General features: G+C 41.2%; 1 protein-coding gene across 1 annotated transcript in view; it reads right to left on the reverse strand.

The window, feature by feature from the left end:
* Positions 1–23758, reverse strand: part of LOC139747961 (acetylcholine receptor subunit beta-like 2) — a 240686-nt gene that overhangs the window by 40634 nt on the left and 176294 nt on the right. The window contains 4 exon segments of the mRNA XM_071660469.1: positions 3219–3394; positions 14441–14568; positions 16557–16685; positions 16688–16712. Coding sequence (XP_071516570.1) covers positions 3219–3394; positions 14441–14568; positions 16557–16685; positions 16688–16712 — 458 coding nt within the window.

Consider the following 23758-nt stretch of genomic DNA (forward strand, 5'->3'; position numbering starts at 1 on the left):
ATTGTTTTCTCTCAAACCAAATCAAAAGAGAATATTAGGCAATAAAAATGGAAAGTTAATTGTTCAGAATTCGTGGTTGTAAATTAACTATCTCTCTCTCTCTCTCTCTCTCTCTCTCTCTCTCTCTCTCTCTCTCTCTCTCTCTCTCTCTCTCTCTCTCTCTCTCTCTCTCTCTCGTGCTGATCCTGTTACCTGAAGGCTAAGCACAATACATACATCTGCTGAGCCATCGTGTTGTCTGGCCAAACTCCTGCCTAGACGCGTCACACAGACTGATTCTAAAGATCAGTTCATTGTCATTGCGAGACTTACTTCCCAGCGAACACTATCTGTTTTGCCTGTGTGTGTGTGTGTGTGTGTGTGTGTGTGTGTGTGTGTGTGTGTGTGTGTGTGTGTGTGCTTTATATTAGTGTTAACTATGTATGTTAAGGGAAAGTTTTTCACACGTTTTGTTCCGTTTCAAAACTTTGTGCATATTCACTATAATTTCTACTCTTATGAGCATTACACACACACACACACACACACACACACACACACACACCTAAGCAAGATACCCATTTACTGCCAAGAGGGACGAACAGCTGGGCTGGGTGTGGGCCGCCTGACGCACCCAAGCTTTGAGCCCTGGAAGAGCCCTTGTGTGAACGCTGTTCAGTGTGACCCTCTGTCTATATCTTGACTGTGAGCAACTATCGGAAAAACGTTTGTCATATATCCCGAATTTCTTTTCCATGATACTCCCACGGATAGGATTACTCACATGAACAGGATTACCTTCATTAGTGGGATTAATTCTCTGAGCTGGATTGCTTTCATGAGCGGGATTACATCCCATGGCGGGAATATTCCCGCGAGCTGGACTAAATCCCCGCGCGCGATTACTCCCACCAGTAGAATTAATCCCCGGTTCAGAATTACTCTCCTGGGTAAGATTACTTCCCAGGGCGTATTTCAGAGGCTCTTAACTTGGGATTAACGTCATTAACTTGCCGGAACCTGGCAGTGATAATATTCTTGTTCGTTACACTGAACCTTTGATGACTGGCTGCCATCCCTGATCAAAGACACATGAAACTCCATCTTCTGTCTCGTCCTCACACGGTGAACTGAGCTAGTGGGGGAGGGCCGTAATCTACAGGGATGATGGTCCTTGGTTTAGTCTTAGGTAGTTACGTCCCCTAGTGTAGTCTAGGGTAGTTTCTAGGTTACATAGTGTAAGATAGTCTCGTGATGTAGTGTGAGTCATGTTCCTTTATGTATCTTAGTCTAAGAAAGTCTCTTAGTGTGGTTTAAGATATCTAGTTTCTAAATGTTGTTTCGGGTAGTCTTCGGGCATCTTAGTCTAACATAATCCACGTGTGTAGTGTGCGTTGTGTTTGATAAATTCAGATGTTTTCTGGTCTAGTGTAAGGTAGGCCACACTACGTGTCTTAGGATAGCCTTTATGTCGGTGTGTTAGCCACACAGTGTCTTGCAGCGTAAAATACAGATAAGATAGTCTGATTAATCACTGTAAATCTTATCTACTCTGTTGTTATTCGAGGACTAATTAGAGTAATCATCATCTGGCGTTGTGATAAAAGGTAATCAACTGATCATGGACATCGATCCCAGACTGGTAACTGAGACAGCCGTGTTATTTAGGAAAAGGAGGAAACTGAGTCCTCGCCACAGCTGAGGATATCGACACAATTCAGCTGCTGAGAAGAATGCAGATAGCAAGTGAAGTGTACTTTCCCTGAATCGAGTGACGTTATAACTGAGGAAAAACAAGGTGACCAAAACGCAGAGGAAATTTAGGGTTACTGATATTCGTGAAACTAAGATAAACCGAACCGGAGGAAACTAACGGAAGCTAAATTGACGCAACATTTTAGAAAAAAAAAAGTGATGTACATTGAAAACTTTGGTTACCATGAACGGAGGAATTGCTGCAGCTTAGAATGCTGAGGAAAAGTTGACCGTTACTGAAACAACATGACTGATGTATAGATAAGAAAGATAAGGTAAGGAAAGAGTCGAGTGAGAAGAGAAACACACGGGGAGACACAATGATGAAATAAAACGAAAAAAAATCACAAGAACAACCCTAACCAAGAGCGACCTCTGTCAGCGAATAATCAAAATTCAGAGGAACCTAACCTGACCTAACCTAACCTGACCTAACCTAACCTGACCTAACCTTACCTGACCTAACCTTACCTAACCTTACCTGACCTAACCTTACCTGACCTAACCTTACCTGACGTAACCTTACCTGACCTAACCTAACCTTTCAGATGGCCAGGCCCGGCCCAGGTACACAGTCATGCCCTCAGGTGCGTTAAGCGGATGATTGGAACTTGTTTACCTGTCGAGGGTCAAAGGTCATGTCCAAGAGCCTAGGGCGTCCCGTTGTCCAGAGTTTACTCGGATTTGTTAACGTGTCCCAGGGTCAAAGGACAGGTCCCACGGCCAAACTGTGACCTGGGATGTCCCTTCGTCTAGAACAACGACAAGAACACATCGAACAACCGCTGGGTCTTAGAGAACCTGATTTGTTATTCTGTTTACCAAGGGTGGCTAAACAGAGGGCAACCGCCTGTGGTACGTAGACATACGCACCCTAACTCGACTCTATCATTACTCTAGTTCTTTAGAAGATCCGTTGTGACACAGATTCTGACTTTGTGTTGGATAAGTAGACATAACAAGACTAGAAATCATGTATGAAATATTTCCTCAGCTCTGATGTAAATACATAAATATTAGGAAACTAAACATACCAACATTGCAAGTGTGTATATAGTATTTTTCCTTCGAATGAATTCATCAACTAATCCACCCTCGACACACGAGTCTTCACTCCACCCTCGGAACCTGACGGATCAGGTCAGACATACCATCACTTTGACCTCGACGCTACTGACCCTTCAGGAAAATGACGCATAAAAAAACATCAAAAAATATGAAAAGAGTCAAGAGTGACCTCCAACAGCGACCAATCAAAGTCTAGGATTAGATTACTGATTGTCAGTAAGAAAATAGGAAGAAGAAACAGCAAAAGTGATATATTTTTCCTCCATTTGAAAGAAACATAGTAACTGGACAGTGGAAATGTTACAGCGATCTGTTCAACGCTTAAATACACAATGCACTACCTAACCTGTACTTGCATGTATCAGTTATCCTCAACATCTCACAAGATTCATAAATGTGGACACTGAAGGACTCACCTGAAGTGGACGTTCAGGACGCCGACGGTGACGCAGATGGAGAGCGTCACCAGGATCATGGTGAAGAGCAGATACTTCCCCAGCAGCGGCACCGCCAGCGAGGTAGGTGGGATGATCTCGGCCAGCAGGAGGAAGAACACGGTGAGGGAGAGCAGGATGGAGATACACAGAGTCACCTGCAGGTTGGCCGGAGGTTAGACCACTGGTCGGACGGCGGCGCCCTATGGGGCTGGGTCACCTTGCGGGGTTAGACTGGTACGTCTGGCCAGGGGACGTGGGCCTGGAGTCTCCTACTCCTCCTCCTCCTCCGCCCACAAACGACTGACGGACTCGTTCTCCTGTTAGCATTCTGGTGTTTCATAAAACGTGGAGTTCCGTAGTTTATGATGATCCTTCTTAGTCTACTGATTCCACTGTTTGACTTAATCGATGCGTCGTGTAGTTTATACAGACATGGTAACCGCTACGTTTGTTTACAAGGAAATCGCTAGGGTATGATCGGGTTTAGGAAGTGTGAGTTACAGGATGTGTAGGAGTCCCGTGAGGGTAAGTACAGGTGATGCACCCGGGGTTTGAAGTTAAGGATATGTAGATTACAGTCACAAATTTGTTTTGTCTTGGGTAAAAAAGTCTGTTGATTGTATTATCAAGTCATTTACCAATTCGTTCCTAGCAAACAATTCAGTCTCTAAATGAGATAAGACTATGTCTTCCCTCCACAGTTATCAAAAACAATTAATAGAAATATATTTAACATTTACTTATCCTATTTATCTACACCTATAAACTGATTCTGGAGTAAACAAACCGTACCAATCACTTCTAGTTTATTGGTAAAATTAAAGATAGTAATAGATATCACGTGTCATCAAATCTATCAGTATTAATGCGTAGACTTGATTCGCGACAGTGGAGGATGATTAAGACATAATTCAACCATGTAATTATGATATGAGACATAGTTAACACCATACACTCTAACATCCTTCTTCACAGATATACATGATCATCTTCGAGGGATCAAATCAAATAAGAAAATCCAAAAAGTTGTGAAGTTTAAAGACGAAATTCTCCAACTACTTCACCAACATGAGGAGGTTTAACTGCATTAGACAAGTGCTTGTGGTCTTATATATATACTTAACATCTGAAGAAAGCATTAAAGAGAAAAATAATCTACGTATTAAAAGTTGTTCCTAGAAAAAGAAAATGTTATATAAAATCTCACTTTTATTTCATGTATTAGTTCGACTTTAAATCAATTATTTCTTAATACTTTTGATGAATATAAAGCTCTATGTCTCGGTAATATAAATATACATAATTCATGATTGCAAAATAACTGTTCATCATCAATATAACAGCAGAGGTAGCCTTACACATTTCCGTGTATGATTCTGATCTAGTGATCTACAAGAATATAAAAATTCTATACGGTATTCATACAATTCACAGAATTAGCTTTCATGTTTGTGAATAAATTGTATTACGAGGCAAATCTTTGATATGTAACAGTAATATTGTAAATTAGTTAACCTTGATGAGGAAACTATAATCAAACGTGAGGACGGGAAACTAATGTCAGTATTAGTCGTTATATTGATGGACATTCAAACTATATTTCGTTCCTGAACCTTACTTGTCACCGGTGATGATACAGAAGCATGAATATCACCCCTGTCAATGAAATAATCTTCTTAACTTATCGACTCCACATGTAATTAACATCAAACTATTCAAAAACAAGTTTAGATCATTAGAATAGGTTTAAATCGGGTTCAGAGCCAATACATGCTCATACTGATAAAGAAAAGATATGGATTTTGTATCACAGATCTTGATACTTGATTTCCATTTACCTTCTCAGGTTCGAGAGTTGGAGTTAGTGACTCCATAATGATGAACCGGATGATCATCATGACAAACCACTCTCGAGCAGGAGTACAATGGAAGGTGAGGGATTACACTGATGTTTCATATTGTTGTTCTAGTGTCTGTCTTTGGTTCTGGACGCACGAGAATGCCTTCCTCACTTACGAAGTTCCTAAAATGAAGGCAAGTCTCTTGTATCGCACAACTAAACTCCCTAAAATGGACTGCCTGAAAGATACGAAACACAAACTCACTGAAAATCAAAAAGTTATATTTTCCTCATAAACGAAGGTAATTTAACTCGTTGAATTACACTTAATTTCTGCAAGCGATGCTGACCAGCCGTCTGACGCACAATTAATGTTAATAGTTTTTTCTCTACATTTCTTCAATGAATTAATTGCCCAACTTTGTTGTACGAGGAGGCAAAAAATGAAACTCAATCCCAAAGATTTTAATTTAGTCCGAGTGTCGCTTATTGGTTTGGTTTGCATGAACCAACTGGACCAAAGTGAAGCGTAACACGCTGTTGTGTTCTGCTCTGTAAACTTTGCTTGTATTCTATCTCGTGAATTATACGTAGCGCGCGTCATGACTGCACTGAATGGTTTTTAAACTAACTGTAATGAGAGTGGCAAACTGACCGTTAGAATAACTGTATAAAACAGGCAAAACGATTATCAAAGTGAGCATGGGAAACTATCAAACTGTCTCCAGTTTGGCAAAGTGATTGTTAAACTGAATGTATCGAGCATTGATAAGTTAACGCCATCAAACACAATGTTAAAATTGTAATGAAACTAAGAGCTAACGTTGACAATAACCAAATCAAACATGACTCAATAACTGTCAGACTGGTATACCTCAAGTGACTGGTAAAATCATTGTCCTAAAAAGATTGCAAATAGTTCACCCCTAAAGTGAATGATTAGGTGTCTGATCTGCAGTGAAAGTTTAAATCAGTTTGAGCTACAGATACCAGGTACATGAAACCAAGAGCGAGTAGTTAAAATCAGTTGGAATAAAGATAACTGTTAATCTAGCCTCCATGTGGGTGACCTGGTAAATAAGTTTTTGATAAGATAATTAATCAGGGATTTGTCTCATCTCTTCATGATCTATAATAGTTATCTGCTTTACTGCATCGCTTCTTTAACTTCTACTATCATGAAATTCATCCACCTGTGAGTCATAATTCCACAACACGTTGTGAGGGAATACAAGGTTTGTTAAAGTATTGTAACAACCACAATCCTGAAAAGCAAACGTCAAGCAAATTGGCAAGACATTCAGCAAAGTTATGACATCACACTCGGACCTGACTCTGGTCTACATCGGGTCAGCAGTAGTTAAAGTCTACAGTGATGTCACATTCCGACCGACCAGGGCCTAGGTTGGGTTAACAGCAGTAAAGCAGTACAGTAACGTCACACTCTGACCCTACCCAGGGTCAGACTGGCGCTTCAGCAAAGTCATAAAGGGACCTCATAACCGAACCATCCTGTTCATCTTAATAGCAACGGTATTCGTAAAGTTATTACAACCATCTCTACCGCTATGTTTCTAATGTTAAATATCAACACCGGAAGATGTTAAATGTCTGTGGTTATCGTCAGACCAGAAGGGGAGATAAAATGGGATGAGATTGTAAACATACGAGCGAACTTGTGGGATGAAATGATGAGATGGGTGAAGGGCAGGTTACTGGAGGAGGGTAGCTTGGCGGAGTAGATGGCAAATTGTTAGCATAGAGTGGAGGGGAGATAGGACACAATGAAGGGAAGTTAGGAGAAAGTGGAAGGTAGTTAGGATCAAGGAAGGGCTGTTGATGGAGATGAGAGAAACTCAATGAAAGCTGTGATAGCTGATAGCAAAGCTAAATTGCTGGCCCAGTCACGGTTGTTAAAGCGGCTGTTTAAGCAAATCAGTTAAACCTTTAGCTTCAGGTGGTTGTTGGTAAGTGTGATGGTTTAGGCAGGCTTGTGGGTTATGTTGGTTTAGATGACCGAGTCTTGTGTTCTTATGCTGGTCACTTGCAGTAGTTTGTCTGGTATTTATGTGGTCGATCAGCAGGTTCAGTAATGTTCAAATGCTTAGCCGGTCAAGCTGGAGGTGGTTCAGTTAGGTTTAGGTGTTCAACTGATCGATCAGGAGGCTCAGTAAGGTTCATAAGGCTCACTAAGGTTCAGGTGTTCAAGTGATTCATCACACGGTCTAGTTAGTCATTTAAGAACGTTGGTTTAATGGTTCAAGTCGTCAGAAGGGAAGAGGGAGTGTGTCCTGTTGAAACCTACAGGTTGATAGATCGACACATCTACCTGTAGGTCATGCAGGGAGGTGGAGGGAGGCAGGTGAGGTCGAGTACCTAGGTACAGAAACACTCATCGAACAGTCGAGATGATCTGCTACTATTTGTCATGAAGATAAATCGAGGCATTAGAGCTCACTTGATCAAAATACAAACGCGTTATTCTTCAAAACTTTTAGAAAATATAAACGATGGCCTGATTTATTTACTATATATCACCAATACTAAAGAAGTTTTGTATGATTATCATAGCAATATATCATTCGGTACGTCATCAGTCAAGTTACGCTCACACGCTTTAAATGACTAAGAGTTCAGAGGTGAGTGACGGATTCACTAGCAAGGAGCTGGACACGAGAGGGGTGGAGCCTAATCACGAAAGTTAGAGCCTAACCAATGGGAAGGCAAGAATCCATCCAGTTCGTACGAAACTCTGTGATATACTTTACTTGGCCCCGCCCGTCGCCTTCTCCTATTGGTCCAAAACTGGAGTGAGGGAGGGGCTCTTTGATTGGCTTATGCATGGCGTCCTACCAAGAATCGCATGCATTGCAAGAGAAAAGAAGTTCGTTCTGAAGTAGAGTTGGATATCGGGGTTTTGGTGGGGTTAGGTGGTATAGTCTAGCCAGAGTCCACACTACAGGTTGCTCTGTGTACTCCCTCATGCTCTCAAGTTGCTGGTACCTCTAGCACCTGTAAAGCTGGCAAGCTGAGGTGGCGCAGAAAGATTAGCAAGCTTAAGGACAACGTTCGGGCATGAGTTAAAACCTCCCACACTGGCAGATGAGTCAGAGGGTCAAGAGCTGAGGTGTTGATACTGTCATACCTGGGACGTTAGTGAGGGTTGGTCATGTTAACACACAGTATTAGTGCATTTGTTGTTGTCTTGACCTCTGTTGTGATAGGCCAGAGACAAGATGTTGTGACACATGCACAGTTATGCTGCAGGTGTGATCATAAGGTAAACATTGTTTAATGAGTATTTTCACACAGGTGTATCAGCCAAATACCCTGGCATAACTCTGTCTTCTCTGCTACCTTGGAAGATTCTGGCATCTGTGGAAGGAATGCTGTCATGAGTAATGTTTCTGAACTTTAGAAAAAAAGATGTGATTGACCTTCTAGCAACTGTGTGAGTTATGAGATAAATTAGAAACTCCAGAAAGTTGACTGATTGTAAAGTATTCACATGACACGAACGTCATATTCATTGGTAAATGCTCATTTTTCATGATTTACATCTTTTTTTCTAACCAAATGAACAAAATATTGATAAATATCAATTTTTATTCATCACTAAAGCAACTTCTGTTTCGATATGCTAACTTGCCATAAATTTTCATGTATTCCATATCCATAACACTGAAATCTGTGGTCACCTGTCCATATAGAGGAAAAATATCAATATTCTGAACTCAAAGTTTGTTGAGTATATCTGAACGTGTGTAGCTTTAAGAAATTTACATCTTTACACTTTATATTCATAGCATATCTAAACATCTATTACCATACTATGCTCAGCATAACTTAGCATGGATGGCATTAGCATAAAGGAAACTGTAAATGAAGCAGTTAGTCGATGGACATGTATAAATGCCTTTGAAATAAATATACATCATTATACATATTCAGTGGCTGTGATGAGGGTCAGTCAGCAACGCCACTAAAACCTGATCTTCTTCGGGTACATATCTTGAGCTCCCTTGTCTCTGAGGAACAAGTCTGCATAAACTCAGAACACCTGAGAGTAGAAACCTCGACACAGCCAAACATCCACAGCATCGCGGGTGGGTCGAATGGCCTGCTGGTTAGGTGTGTCTTAGAACCTGTTGAGACTAGTGATCAAAGTAGTGAGATCTAGTTAGCTTAAAACCTGAACACTGGTTGGTACAGAACTGGAAAGCGTGTGACAGAAAACCCTGACATTTATCATTGTTAAGATTCATTTAACTTGTTAACTGCTGTTAGAATTCAATGCCAAAAATCTATGACCAAAATTAGACTATAGAATTGAGGTAAACGTAAAGATAACTGGAACGACATAGACTGCCTCATGATTACATATGCATGTGATTCAAACATTGGAACAAATTTGTTAATGTTCATCATCGTTTATATCATGTGAAACATTCCACTATGAGACTAATTAAAACATTAGAACATATTTGCTACTGTTCATCATTGTTTCATTATGAGAAACATTCCACTGTGAGACTAACTGAAACATTGGAACATGTTTGTTAATGTTTATCAAGTGACACATTCCAGTGTGAGTCACGATGGACAACCAAGGCAACAGTTACCCCAGGACGTTCTGACGAACACCAGCTCTGAGAAATGAGTTGACATTATTGTAAAGAAAAGTTTACCATAAGTTTTATGTCTATTGCAAACTGCATGAAAACTTATTTCAAAATAAATTATAATCATGAATTAGTGTACTTATAGTAATCTTTTGGTTGAGTTTGTTGTGTTATGATATATATATATATATATATATATATATATATATATATATATATATATATATATATATAGTTAATGTCAAGAATTATATTGGTTTAGTGGACATGTTCCTCCTGGAACCATCATACGTCACATACAGTTACCATAATAACAATATACACCACACCACAGAGAGTTGTCCAGCAAGCTGCGCTGGTGATGGTTGTGGATAGAAGTCCTCACAGAGACCCGTTGTTGGTGTTGTGAACACCCACCTGATACCCATCCTTCTCACTCACTTCCCTCGCTTCCTTTACAATGTACCCATCACTCAACAGGTACCTATGCACACAAGGTACCCATTCCTCTCTGGATACTCGCACCCCCTTACCAAGTACTCCTCCCTCAAGAGGCACCCATCCTCATTATTCACCTCCCGCTGCTACCTTCATTAGGTACCCATCTTTGTGGCTCATTTTATGACGTTGATGCATCTCTCCATTCCACTTCATCTTTTCCTAATATTCGCTTCCTGACTTCCATCCTTTCCTAGATCTCCTTGTAAATCGCTCAATCCTCCCCTTTCTCACTATCGACTCCTTCATGCTGATTGCCCACAACACCTCGCTTTCCCTGAGCTGTTTTCTTTATTTTCTGCTTCTACTGCGCCCTTCCCCCTACACCACATGTCTCCCTACCCTCCTCCCTGCGAGCCTTCAACTCATCCCCCTTCTCCTCCTACCAGAAGCTCCCTCCAGCCCTCCCGCCCTCATCAGCTCGTCAGCTGGATGCCTTAGGTCGAAGACCCATCCCGCCGTCCGCGTAAAGTCCCTTAAATAGGATTCTGTGCCAAGGAAATGAGTATTCCTTCACATGATCCTGCACTGTAGGACTGGAATCTCTTCATGTAATTCTCTACTGCCTCTTCGATAACTGCTACAGGCTTTGGGGGTTCAGTCACACCAGAGTGATTGGTTTATAGTTTCTAGTAATATGGGCTTAAAACTTGTAACTGTTTCTTAGAGTTCCTGATGCTAAAAATCGTCTCCAAACATTCAATTCGTAATATGGAAATGTTCCTCCAACTATATCCTTCGTGTTGAAGCTCTAACTCACGTTGTTGATCTTATATTTTCAGGAAACTCTCCGTTAATTACTTAAGTCTTTTCTGATATCACGTGATCAAGATGCAGCCTCTGGGAACTATACAGATATAGTCTCTGGGGAACTATGAAATACAGTTTCTGGGGAGCTGCTCATTCTCAGTCTCTGAGGAACTAAACGAGAGCAGTTCCCGAAGAAATATATCTTCATTAATGATGAACAGATTGATCAGGTCGTCTCGCCCCGACCTGGAGATTGATAATTACCGGATCTGATCTGGAATTACTACCATTGCCATTCAGAATCATGTTTGGAAATGGCTGTCAGTCATCATACAGACGCAGGCGACTTAGAAATCGATTAATCATAGAATTTCAACTCTTTTCCTCGTCGCCTGGAATAACTCCAGCTGATCTAAATTCCCCATTGAGGAGTCAGATCTTCAAATGCTCCTCAATTTTCTGTCAGGGAATTTAAAGCTTTTCCCTTAATTTTCTAAATCCTTTAATTAAACTCTTTGTTCCCTTCCATACCCGAGGCGAATTCGTTTAGATCTTTCACTAGTCCTTAGTGGATTTTAATGAGAGAAAGAATAAAGATAAGAAGAGAGGGAAGGAGAGGCAAAGATAAAATGAAAAAAAAACAGAGATAGAAAATAAGAGAAAGAGAGAGAAGAAGAAGGAAGACATTAAGAGAAAACGTGATCTGATTGGTGACATTATACTGATATTCTCACTAATGCCACAAGACTTCACACCAAATATGATGATTACCGCTCCAACAGAACTATGAATATCTTCACAATATTTACTAAACTTTCTGAATCCATTTCTTCTCCTTCCCAGAGGTCTGTTTGTATCCCTCCAGCTGTGGAATATATTCCAAGAGCACTACGTCCATGCATATGTATACATGCATAAACATATACATTAGTTTTCTACGTCAGATTCCATCTATCCGGATGCTGGTATAATCATCCGAATAACTGAAGCGTCCGGATATAAACTCTTGGCAGTTGCCTTTGGCTATGAATATATCTGACATGGAAAACCATGCTTCTTTAAAGCCCACATAGCAATAAAATGGTTTATAAGGTCATGAAATAACCAATACAAGAAGCAGTTAGTTGAACCTAAGCAAAGAAAAAAATCACCAACATACCAACAAGAAATTAAGTTAATCTTTTATGATTCTCGACGCAAAAGCTTAAGCAGATAACATTGTTTACAAGTTTATCCTTTGATGAACATCCAACCTTCGCCAAATTGTTTACTAACTTAACTTCCATTAACTTATTAAAAAACTGGATGCTTCAGATGTCTAAGAAATAAACAATAATGAAGAATCGGTGCTCTCTGAGTTCCAGCGTGGGTCAACCCTGTCATGACCTTATCGCTTATAACAGGATGAACTTTGACATATGAAAGTCATGGGGCCAGCAGTTGGTGCGGCAATGGTCAGGATGCAGCCCTCTCCGTGACCTGAGTGGCAAGAGCCACCACTTCCTCCTGGTGCGCCAGGGGTCACTGGGTCACGCTGGTCCACCTCACACCAGCAGGAGAGGTACTCAATGGGTGGCTGTGTTTGTAGAGGCAGAGGTCAACCTTTGAGCACCACTGATTCCACTCTACAAACGTTTCCTTGATGGCAACGTTTCCTCCAGCAGTGATTCCACTATAGCAACGTTTTCTTCAGCGTTTTCCCAGCAGTGGTTCCACTCTAGCAACGTATACATGATGACCACGTTCTCCCCAGCAGTGGTTCCACTCTAGCAACGTTACCTTGGAGATGCGGATGTTATGATCTGCCGGGTGGTCAACGAACTGGTAATCCCAGAGACTAGAGACCTACATCTCCCTGTTGTTGTCACGACTTGTAACATGACCTTCAGCATATTCCGGACATGCAACATCACCAGGTACCGGAGCTTTAATATGAACCGGACCTTCAACAAATGAAGGTCTGAACAGGGTAGCAACAGGAAGATCCTGCATGTATCAAGTTCTATGATGGTGGAAAATAGTGTACATGCTGACACAGGAGACTGTTGACACATTTTCCTCTCCCTCAAAGTCTTCAGCAGTCTCTCTTTGTACCAGACTTTCTCAACCATACTTGGTCCACATTCATTTCCCAGCCTTATGATAATATCTTGTGATGTTATTTTCACTTATCTTTATATTTCATCTCTTTTCGCCTTTCCTTGTTCCTTTCCTCTTCATATTCCCTCCAGCATTACCTGAAGGTACGAGTCGTTCATTCCTCGGTATTCCAGCAACATCCTGATATCTTGACGTCTTTTGGAAAACTTTAACTTCCTTGTAACAATAAATTTGTAAATCCCTTTCTTGTACCTTCTCAGTTATCAGTATTCACCGTCATTTGATTTTGTCAAAGCATTCTTGAAGGGGTAAACTCTCTCGCGACCAATTTCACGATGACAAATGAATAATATCAAATATTTCTCCAAGCGTATAATGGAGGTATCCCAGCTTCTCTCTCATAGCCATAAAATTATAACCCAACTGAGAAAAGATTTAAACTCTACATTTCAGACTGAAACGCCCATTAGAAACTCTAGTTATTTAATGAATGTGACCTTTAGTCTTGAACCTCATCACTGAGATGCCACCTGTTGCGTGTTTGGACCCTCAGAGGCACCACCATCACCACGGTTCCCCGTCAGTGCCTCCCTCATCCACCCAGGTATGATGAACTATCCTACGTCCAGGTGACCAGCCATCACCAACACTTCCACGTCTCTACACAGCCAAGAAAACGCTCTCTAGTACCCGGCAGGTGTGCATGAGGACGACGATCTCCCTCACGTTATACTGAAGCTGCGCATCTTTCGGGATCTGCCTATGACCCTCTTGCTCCAATCATGGTTCCAGACTGCGTCCCCGACCGTGACACGTAAAGCTTACTAGAACCCCAGGTGTTGCCTTGCCTCACACACCACAACTCTAGCCGGGAACAGTGACGACCGCTCAGGTAAGATATCGCAAAACTAGCTTCGTCAGTTTCACTGGAACAGGTCAGATAAAAAATAAACTCCTATCTAATTGTCATCACTGCTATCATCTCTACTCTCTATACTTTCTCCTTTACACCACTAAGTTCCCCTAAGCTCCCAGGTACAGCCCCATCCCCCCTTACCCGTATACATACCCTATATCCCCAGGTAAAGCCTCACTCTCATGGTCACTTTCTCATTCCCTCTCCGACACACCTCGGGTTCTTAAACCTCACGCCCCCGGAAGCCACCGCTGGCCTCACCTACCCTCACTAGCCCTTTCAAAACATGACTGATGTCACCAGCATCACACCTGACAAATGATAACACCATCCCTGACCGTTGTTAACACCACCCCTGGGAGTCATTAACACCACCCTCTAACAGTCATAAACACTTCCACTGAGGGCCCACCAACACCATTCCCCACAACCATTTAGCACCACCCCCTGAGAGCCAGCAGGGGCCAGAGATCACCTTCTCTCCAGAGTCCGAGGGAAGATAGAAGACGAGTACGGTGAGGAAGGAGATGCCGACGCAGGGGATGATAAGGTTGACGGTGTAGAAGAGTGTCTTCCGCCGCATCGTCAGGTTGAAGGTGATATCTGCCGAGAGTGAGAGGTGTCAGTGGAGGGAGAGGAGCAGTGAGAGGTGTCACTGGAGGGAGAGGAGCAGTGAGAGGCGTCACTGGAGGGAGAAGAGTAGTGAGGTGTCAGTGGAGGGAGAAGAGCAGTGAGAGGTCTCAACAGAGGGATAGGATCGGTGAAAGGTGTCAGTGGAGGGAGAGGAGCTGGCTTTAGCGCCACAATCATAACTCTCACATTCAGACTACCAATTGTTGGCCAGTTGTATGTACAGACAGAGATGAATTGTGTCGAGATCAAGGAGGGTACAACGCATTCACGTGTTAAATAGGATTATGTGTGTTGATATTGTGGGAAGGGCGAGGACAGAGTTCTAGAATGGGGACGTGTGGCTGATGATGGAACTGTGTGTGTGTGTGTGTGTGTGTGTGTGTGTGTGTGTGTGTGTGTGTGTTCTTACTGGTCGTAAAGCGTCGCCTGCAACAAGTCTTTTTAATAAATTTGAGCTCAAGAAACCTTCCTTAATGGTTCCATTAGCATTACCTTCACCCACAGAAACCAGACAAAGAAGTATGGAGGTTCAGGACCGTGGAGTATTCCAGGACCCTGGAGTAGGCAATGTTCCACGACCATGTGGTTTTCCAGGGTCCTGAAGAGGCAGTGTTCCAGGACCGTGGCTCAGGCAATGTTCCAGGAGAGTGGATATGTAACGTTCCCAGACAGGTGGGAATATATACACACGTATATTTTCTTCTTACCAGCAGGTGTGTGTGAGTGTGTCTATGTGTGTGTGGAGGGAGGAGAAATGAGGCAGCTTAAGTCAGGGTTGGTGGGGCCTGAGGTGGTGGCTGGGTCACACGTAACAGCTTGCCCAACATTCGAACGCAGGCACAAGAAACAATGTAAATAACATGTATATTAGAGTAAGAATGTAAATATAGGTATACATGTATATATATAGTATACATATATGCAAAGATTAATACATACATATATTGTTTTATTACAAACACAAATTCGATTACAGACTTTTATAAGAATATATATATATATATATATATATATATATATATATATATATATATATATATATATATATATATATATATAAAATCACCGTTTCCCGCATGAGCGAGGTAGCGCTAGGAACAGACGATGCCATTCCACATTTCCTCACATTCCATTCTCTAGCTGACATGTGCAACGTACCAAAACCACAGCCCCCCATCCACAGCCAGGCACCACAAAATTTTCCATAATTCATCTTGGCTACTCCACATGTCCTGGTTCAGTCCATTACCTGAACGTCGACCCCTATCAACCATATTTATCCAATTCACTCTATCCCTTTCACCCTCCTACTTATTCAGGTCCCTCCATCTCCTAGTTAGTTTTCCCTTCCTCTTCATACCCTTTACTTCTGACATAGATAGCCTCTCTGTTAACCCCTCTTCGCTCATTTTGTATCTATCCAAACTATTTCAGCACACCCTCTTTAGCTATTTCATCCACACTCATTTTATCACCACACATCCTCATCTATAGCCCCTGCCTCGCATCCATACAACATTGTGGGATTACTATAGCTTTAAATATACCCATGTCGGCCCTCCCGGATAGCGACCTCTCTTTCGGCACATTTTTCAATGCCCCCGGAACATTCGCTCCCTGATACACCCTATGACTCATACATTTATATCAAAATATCATATATTTATATCAATAGTACTCGTCTTATCACAACAGCAAATTACTATTAGGAAGACAGAAAGAGAAAGAGAGTGCAAATAAAAACGGAAAAGCCAAAGGAAGGAGGAAGACATGCCACAGCCTGTTGAATGTTTTAGGGATGTTAAGGAGCGCAACAAAACATAAAAAAAAAAAAAAATCAGGGAAAGGAGGACCAAGAGTGAGTTAGGTACGCAGAAGTGTTCACCAGATCTTGCAAAGCAACATTACCTGGAAGGTCTCAAGAGAGCCTGTTAGGTCCCTGCTAGAGGCAACATTACCTGGGTAAGGTTCCACCTCGCCAGGGATGTACTCCTGGTTCCTTCGTGCTGGTACCTCAAGAATATCCCACTCGACTGACATGTAGAATTCCCTCAGGTCGATACCCACCTTCACGATATTGCTACCTTCTTCTGTTTACTGTGTTTCAGGTCAACCTGCAAAATTGCAACAAATTAGTTGAGGCCAAAGATATATATGCATAGATACATCTAAACCTGATTGATTAATGAAGTTAAGATTAGATTGGAGATCATCAATGGCTCGCCAGGGAGGGGTTGATGTATACGTCAGCAGAGGACACGCGAAGGGGAAAAAAGGACATTAAGGAAGCCTCCAGAGGACCTGGGACAAGATGGATGGCCCTCCAAACTAGATTACACGAGGAAATGTGAAGTCATGTGCTGGTGTTTTTTCCCTCGATGGTCTCTCTCTCTCTCTCTCTCTCTCTCTCTCTCTCTCTCTCTCTCTCTCTCTCTCTCTCTCTCTCTCTCTCTCTCTCTCTCTCTCTCTCTCTCTCTCTCTCTCACCTATCACTTCCTGCACTCTCACTCTATATTTCCACAGCTGATAAACTAAATTATTACATAGGAACATCATAATATATATATGACCGTATATTCCTGCTGATAAATATCTAGACTAAGGCAATAGAATTTCCTTCAGAAATATACACAAATCTGGCAACAGGAGATAGATATGTACGTATATATGTATGTATGTATTTATGTATGTATGAATTCATGGAAGTATGCATGGGAAATCAGTACACATGTATGCTTGCACAGGAAGTTTGTCAACAAAAATCGTATTCTTAACAATATGAGAAAGAACCTGTGGGAAGCGAAGTATAGGATGGCTGCGGCTGAGGCGATGAAGGAGAGCAAAGAGAAGAAAAAGAATAAGAAGAAGGAAGAAAGAAAGGAAATACGAAGAAAAAAAATGACGAAGATATAGTAAAGATAAGAAAAAAAGACATTAACCTAACATTGAATAACAAAAAAAATAATCAGAGAACAAATTGAAATACTACGATATGAAATAGAATGACCCTTCACTCCCTCAGGCCTGAGATGTAACCTAGTTAAAAAAAAGTATGAAGATAATTAGATTCGCCAAGTTACACACACCCGTTGACTTCCTGAACTTTATCGAGCACAATTTTTTTTTTTATATAATGGAGTTACATTGAGTTTAGAGAGAGATATAGACGTTATAGTGTAGGAAATTCGCGAAATTCCCCAATGATGCCTCCCTAATCTCATCTATTACCTCTATGTGGTGCCAGTAAAACGATCTTTTTCCTCATGAAGAATTTTATCGAAGGAACAATGATGACTAACTTAAGTTTACTGTCTAACCCACCGATATCAATGTAAGGTTTTGAACTCACACAAAAAAATATAGAAAGAGTCTTCTGTTGGGTTAGAAACATAGAACATGGCTAGAAAAATTCAGCAGGAATAAAGAGATAATACATAACTGCAACAGTTAGCAACGAGAACAAATATACGACGATTAACAAAAAGGAAAACGAAGAGAAAAAGGAAATCTGACTTTCCTCAGCCAGCCAAGTTATCTGTGTTCATAGGGATATTTCCATATTGACCAGGAAGATTATGGCACCCTCGCCACAGCGAGCGCCTCAAGGACAATAGTCTCGAGACGAAGTTCACGGGAGATTAAGGAATAGTTTATGGCCAGGTGGTTGGTGGCACTGCATTGTTCTCACGTGATATACTCACACGAGCAAAAACAATGAACTGGGAGAGACAAGATTGTCGGTGGCTGCTGGTTATGATGTAGGAAATTGACATTCATGGTATATTAACCACTTGATTACGACGGCGCGACCCTTGAGTACTACGATCGACTCTTGAGCATGACGGTACGACCCTTGAGTATGACGGTACGACCCGTGAGCACGACGGCACGACCCTTGACATGACGATACGACCCCTGAGTATGACGGTACGACCCATGAGCACGACGGTACGACCCTTGAAAATGACGGTAAGACCCACGAGCACTATTTCATGATCGCTGGGTATGATGGCCTGACTTTCGACCAAAACCTTAATAGTGTCAGGTCAAATGTCACCCCATCTTATCCAAGGATCGTAGGGTCGTGGTGAACGATCGCACCGTTCATACATGACCTCGTGAGGCCGAAGTACACAAAACACAGACGGACATAGGAACATACAGATATTATGAGGGTCAGAAGTTTGACACTTTAAGATTAAAGATAAATTTGCATTTGCAACAATATTCTTCGAAAAGTTTGAAATCATTTCCAGTTCTTAACATATTGATTGATATCAATTTTCGTAGTGATTAATATATTTACCTGATAAGTTTTATGCCCTTTCTCCAATACATGTCTCTTAGACAACACCTACAGTAGGCTGTATTAATCCTAGATTACGATAAAACCAGGATAACACAAAATATATTCGCACTTTACCATTAACCAAAGACAACTGTAATGAATACAGAAATTCTGATCGAAGACTGGGCAAATATCTTTGAAGACAAGATATATATAATATTTTCTAAATTCGTGTAAGTGGAGAACCCACAAATAACACTGAAATGTTATTTTGAAAAACAAAAATTTATCATACGCTTCAGAAAGTTTTCGTGTGGCTTCTCTCAGTCTTCCATCATTTCATATATACAGTAAAAATAAATCTAAGGAGTTATCTAGATGGAATCAACTCATCCTTTCCTGCGATCAGTCTAAATACTGATAAATATTAATCAAAGTTTGTGTATTCAGTTATTCAGCAAAGATGTTCGTTACCACGTTCGGATATTCTTATCTATTCATGTTCAATAAATTCCGGGCTTCCCCTGATGCTGGAGGAGAATATCTCACTGTAATGATGTCGGGGAAGTGGGCGGGTGGGTCGACGCTGGAGAATGGCTGGGTCAAGGGTTGCAGACTCCGGTCTGAGCTGGGAATATGGGGTCCATATCTGGGGAAATGGGGCATGAAATCTGGGCAAAATGGGATTTAAAAGTAATAAATAGGACCTGTAAACTGGTACTGTAAGATTTACATTTGGAGATATGGGGCAAATGAATTTGGAAAATGAGGTTTATATATGAAAAAAATGGGCCATACAAAGGGAGTATGAATTGGGACAAGATTATATTTCATGAAATAAGAAGTAGAAATTTCAGTATTGGGTGTATAACTGGAGACATGTGGCGTATATACTACACACAATTCACCAAACAAAGTAAACTTGAGTGTGATAATCTTGAGATGCAGAGTAGTGTACAGTGTAATAGGTTTAAGAAGCCAATTACTGGAAAGTGGTAAAGAAGGAAATACAGACGTAACTTTACAGACCAAAAATATTCACTGGGAAAGATCTGTTGTCATTTAGGAAAAAACACACTTTGGGACAAACTTATACTAAGATTCCACTTACTTTAGAATTGGAGAAAATGGGAAGTAATGGGGAAAAGTACGGCACACAGTGGATAGATGGGAGATTCATTAAGCTTCGTTTATTTTCGTAACTTCGGAGGGTAAGTTTAAATGAGGTGATCAGTGGAGTGTCGGGGTTAATGGTTAGTCATGGACAAATGGGGAAGATTCTTCCAACGCTCTAGATAATGGGGGCAATAGAGAGGCAATGGGTGATCGCGTGAAACAGCAGACTTGAGTTAAGTTGTCTTGTCGAAGTTTTAATCTCATGATAAAGTTCTGAAAAAGATTTACGTTACTATTACTAAAGAATTTATAAAACTTAAAGAACGAAGAGACACTCTCTCTCTCTCTCTCTCTCTCTCTCTCTCTCTCTCTCTCTCTCTCTCTCTCTCTCTCTCTCTCTCTATCTATCTATCTATCTATCTATCCCCTCCGTCTCACACCGGAGCTTCAGGCACCGGGTTCCTCAGGGGTATTGCTCGACTAATCCTTCTCAGCTCTGGCCTTCAGACTGGCTGCCGCTGTGGATAATCTGAGCTGCTCAGCCCTTCTCTTAAGGGGAGCCAAAAACCTACATTTCAGCACCGCATCAGAAACTCTAAGAACTTACCAAAGTCATTTCCACGATGGAAAGTCTACGGACTTATCGACCCACGTTTTATTAAAGCGCAGCGGCGGGGAGAAAAGTCTACGGTCCCGCCTACCCACGTTACATTACCACCGGGCTAAACTCTACGGGTTTCACAACCCATGTTTCACTAACACAACACAAAGTTAGTTTTGATGAATTGTGATCAGATTTATATTAACAGACGTGCGTGTAATACTAATTTTGATATACTAATGATAATTGATTATAATAGTTATGATAATAATGATAACGATAATGAAAATAATGAATAATAAACTTTTTTTTTCGATTTGTTCAGCTCTTCGGCTGAAAATACAGTATGTCTATTAATGTTTGTGTGTGTGTGTGTGTGTGTGTGTGTGTGTGTGTGTGTGTGTGTGTGTGTGTGTGTGTGTAATCTTGCCCATTAACGTAAATACAAATAAACATTGAAAGTAGCATATTACTATATTTTGAGTTTAACAAATAGTATACAGAATCTCTCTCTCTCTCTCTCTCTCTCTCTCTCTCTCTCTCTCTCTCTCTCTCTCTCTCTGCATAGCTCCTACCCTCACTCTATTCCTGTAGCCGCAGGAAGGCACCTTCCACTTCCTGTGCTTCAATGTATGATGATAAATTGTACCACCAAACAGTCTCCGCCACACTTTCAAACTCGTCTCCTCGTCTCCTATAAACTGCCATATTCTCCCCAGCTTTCATCTCATACCAAATATTTTACAGTCCGCTCCTCCATCTTCATTAACAAGACTTCACAAATAATGGAGGTTCAGAGGCCTTTCTATCATCACTTCATCTATCAAAACCCCCTCACCGTGACTCCCCTTGCTCTCCTTCGACAATACATTGCTCTTTTCATAATAAATTTCAGGTTTCTTACACAGACTCGACTTTACACATACGTTTCCTGCAGTTTCTCTCGTTTTCCCTCATACGTGCAACAAAATCTGCAAATGACATCACCAGTTTCCACGTCTTTCTCATAATTCCCTAGTGTTGTTGCTCTAGCCATACGTCCTCTGTCATTATCAACATCAAACACGACAAGGGCTCAACACATCCACACCAACCCAGCCTCTACCCTGACATCTCAGACTTCCTCCCACACAACGTAACACCTGCCCTCCTCCTTGTGGGTCAGACTTTCCTAGTCTGCAGCAGCTTAGGCATGACTCAAGAATTTTCGAAACATCCCACACCCCATTCATTATGCGTCTTCAAAGCGAATAGATTATGCAAATTCTTTTGATTTTCTTTTATTTTCTCTGCTATCGTTCCGTATCTCTTGCATCAATCAACTATTTTCCTATTTTTCTTCTCACATAAATATTTCTCGTGTCACTCTACGCACACTTTCTAATAACAAACTTTTTCTTCGTTGTCTTCCAGACGGCGCGTCACGCATTAACATTTTCTGATGTTAAAATTCCATTTCAGGATAGTGATGAACGCGAGCCGTTCTTTCATCTCTCCGCTCCTTGATGAAACCTGAAATTATCTCGACAGTTTGTGAGGGTCAGTGATGAAGAGGACGTGCTCCTGCCCTGTCGTCTTCCCCTGACGACGCCCTTTGTATCCTGAGCGTTTTCTTGTTGTCTTTATCTCCCGTTGTCTCAGGGGACAAGCTCAAAGGTTCAGTGAGCCTCCCGGGACGCCAGGCTCTCTGTTGCCTGGATGATAACGGAGGGCGATTTGTCTAACGGAGGTTTGTGTGTGTGTGTGTGTGTGTGTGTGTGTGTGTGTGTGTGTGTGTGTGTGTGTGTGTGTGTGTGTGTGTGTGCAAGTAATGGTCAAAACAAGCCAGGAGAGGTCATGTATAACGTTCTCAGAGGGAATATTGTCCACCTTGGTCACCCTGGGTACAGATGAACCAGGTCTGCCCAGCTTAAACCTTTGCCATATTGCCAACTGGACACTTGAGACGGTGCAAGACGCATGATGCGCCTCTCATAACTTAATCCATCATAGACCAAGCCTTCCACGTTAAGTTCCTGCAAGTTCAGTTTCTTTCCAACTTGGAGCACAACACAGTACATCACCAGGGATTTGAATCACTTATCCCTTGATTTTAAAAGTTTTATTGAACGATTCTGTATGATAAGTTTTCTCCTATGCAAAACGTTGTAGTTGCTATGAAGAAATTCTCGAGGAAAGTTCAGAAATCATCTGATTGAAATGATGGCTGTTGATCTGAAGTGATGATAACAACTTTATTTTGAAAAACAAACACATGGGAAGTTTTAAAGGACAGACAAAGAAATCTGAGCTACAGTGAAGCCTAAAGTTGGACGCATTGTTTTCTAATCCATAGAACATATTTCTAAATTCTTAAATACAATGAAAATGGAGACCTGAAGTTTGCGATCAATTTAGTTGGCGTCCCAATATATCTTTCTCCATGACGAAATAAATTTCCAAAGGTAGAGAAAATGTTCAACAGCCAACGGAAATGTTCAACCTCCGAGAGTCAGAGCAAAATACTCATTTTTAAAGTCATACTCCGCTCCTAATGTCTGGTCCCAGATCCCAGAAGTCTCCCTACCGTTACGGAAGCTTTAACTATAATACTTAAAAATAAATACCTCATACAGACTAATAGAATATTTAAGATTCTTATCATTATACTCAGAGGTAACATTATATAATCCAGCAGACGCACTTAGAACATTGAGAGGTCTATGTTTGATAATGAAGATGCTGAATAATTATGGGAGTATAATGTTCACTGGTCTAATTATAGGGATCAGTTATGACATGTTACAGCTCAATTATACTGCGAGAATGATCAGTGCAGTTAGAATATAGCAATAACATGTGGGTCGTTAATTATTGCACTTAGATTATGATAGAAGCGTTCAGAAAACTAATTATGGTACTCCTGTCTAATTATAGCAAACATATTTCTCATTATCGCTTTTCCTCATGAATTAATTAGGGTTCGACTCCAATTTCAAACGAGTTTAATTATGCCAGTGAAAGCGTAGTCAGGCCCTTTAGAGATTAATTATGTGACTCAAGGGCCTAACCAGGGCACTCAAAAGTTCAATTATCGCACTCGAAGTGTAATTAAGGAGACCAAGAGATTAATTAAGAAGTACATAATAATACAGTGACATTATCCCTACCCAGTA

The sequence above is a fragment of the Panulirus ornatus genome, chromosome 71 (assembly GCF_036320965.1).
Source record: "Panulirus ornatus isolate Po-2019 chromosome 71, ASM3632096v1, whole genome shotgun sequence".
Lineage (NCBI taxonomy): Eukaryota > Metazoa > Arthropoda > Malacostraca > Decapoda > Palinuridae > Panulirus > Panulirus ornatus.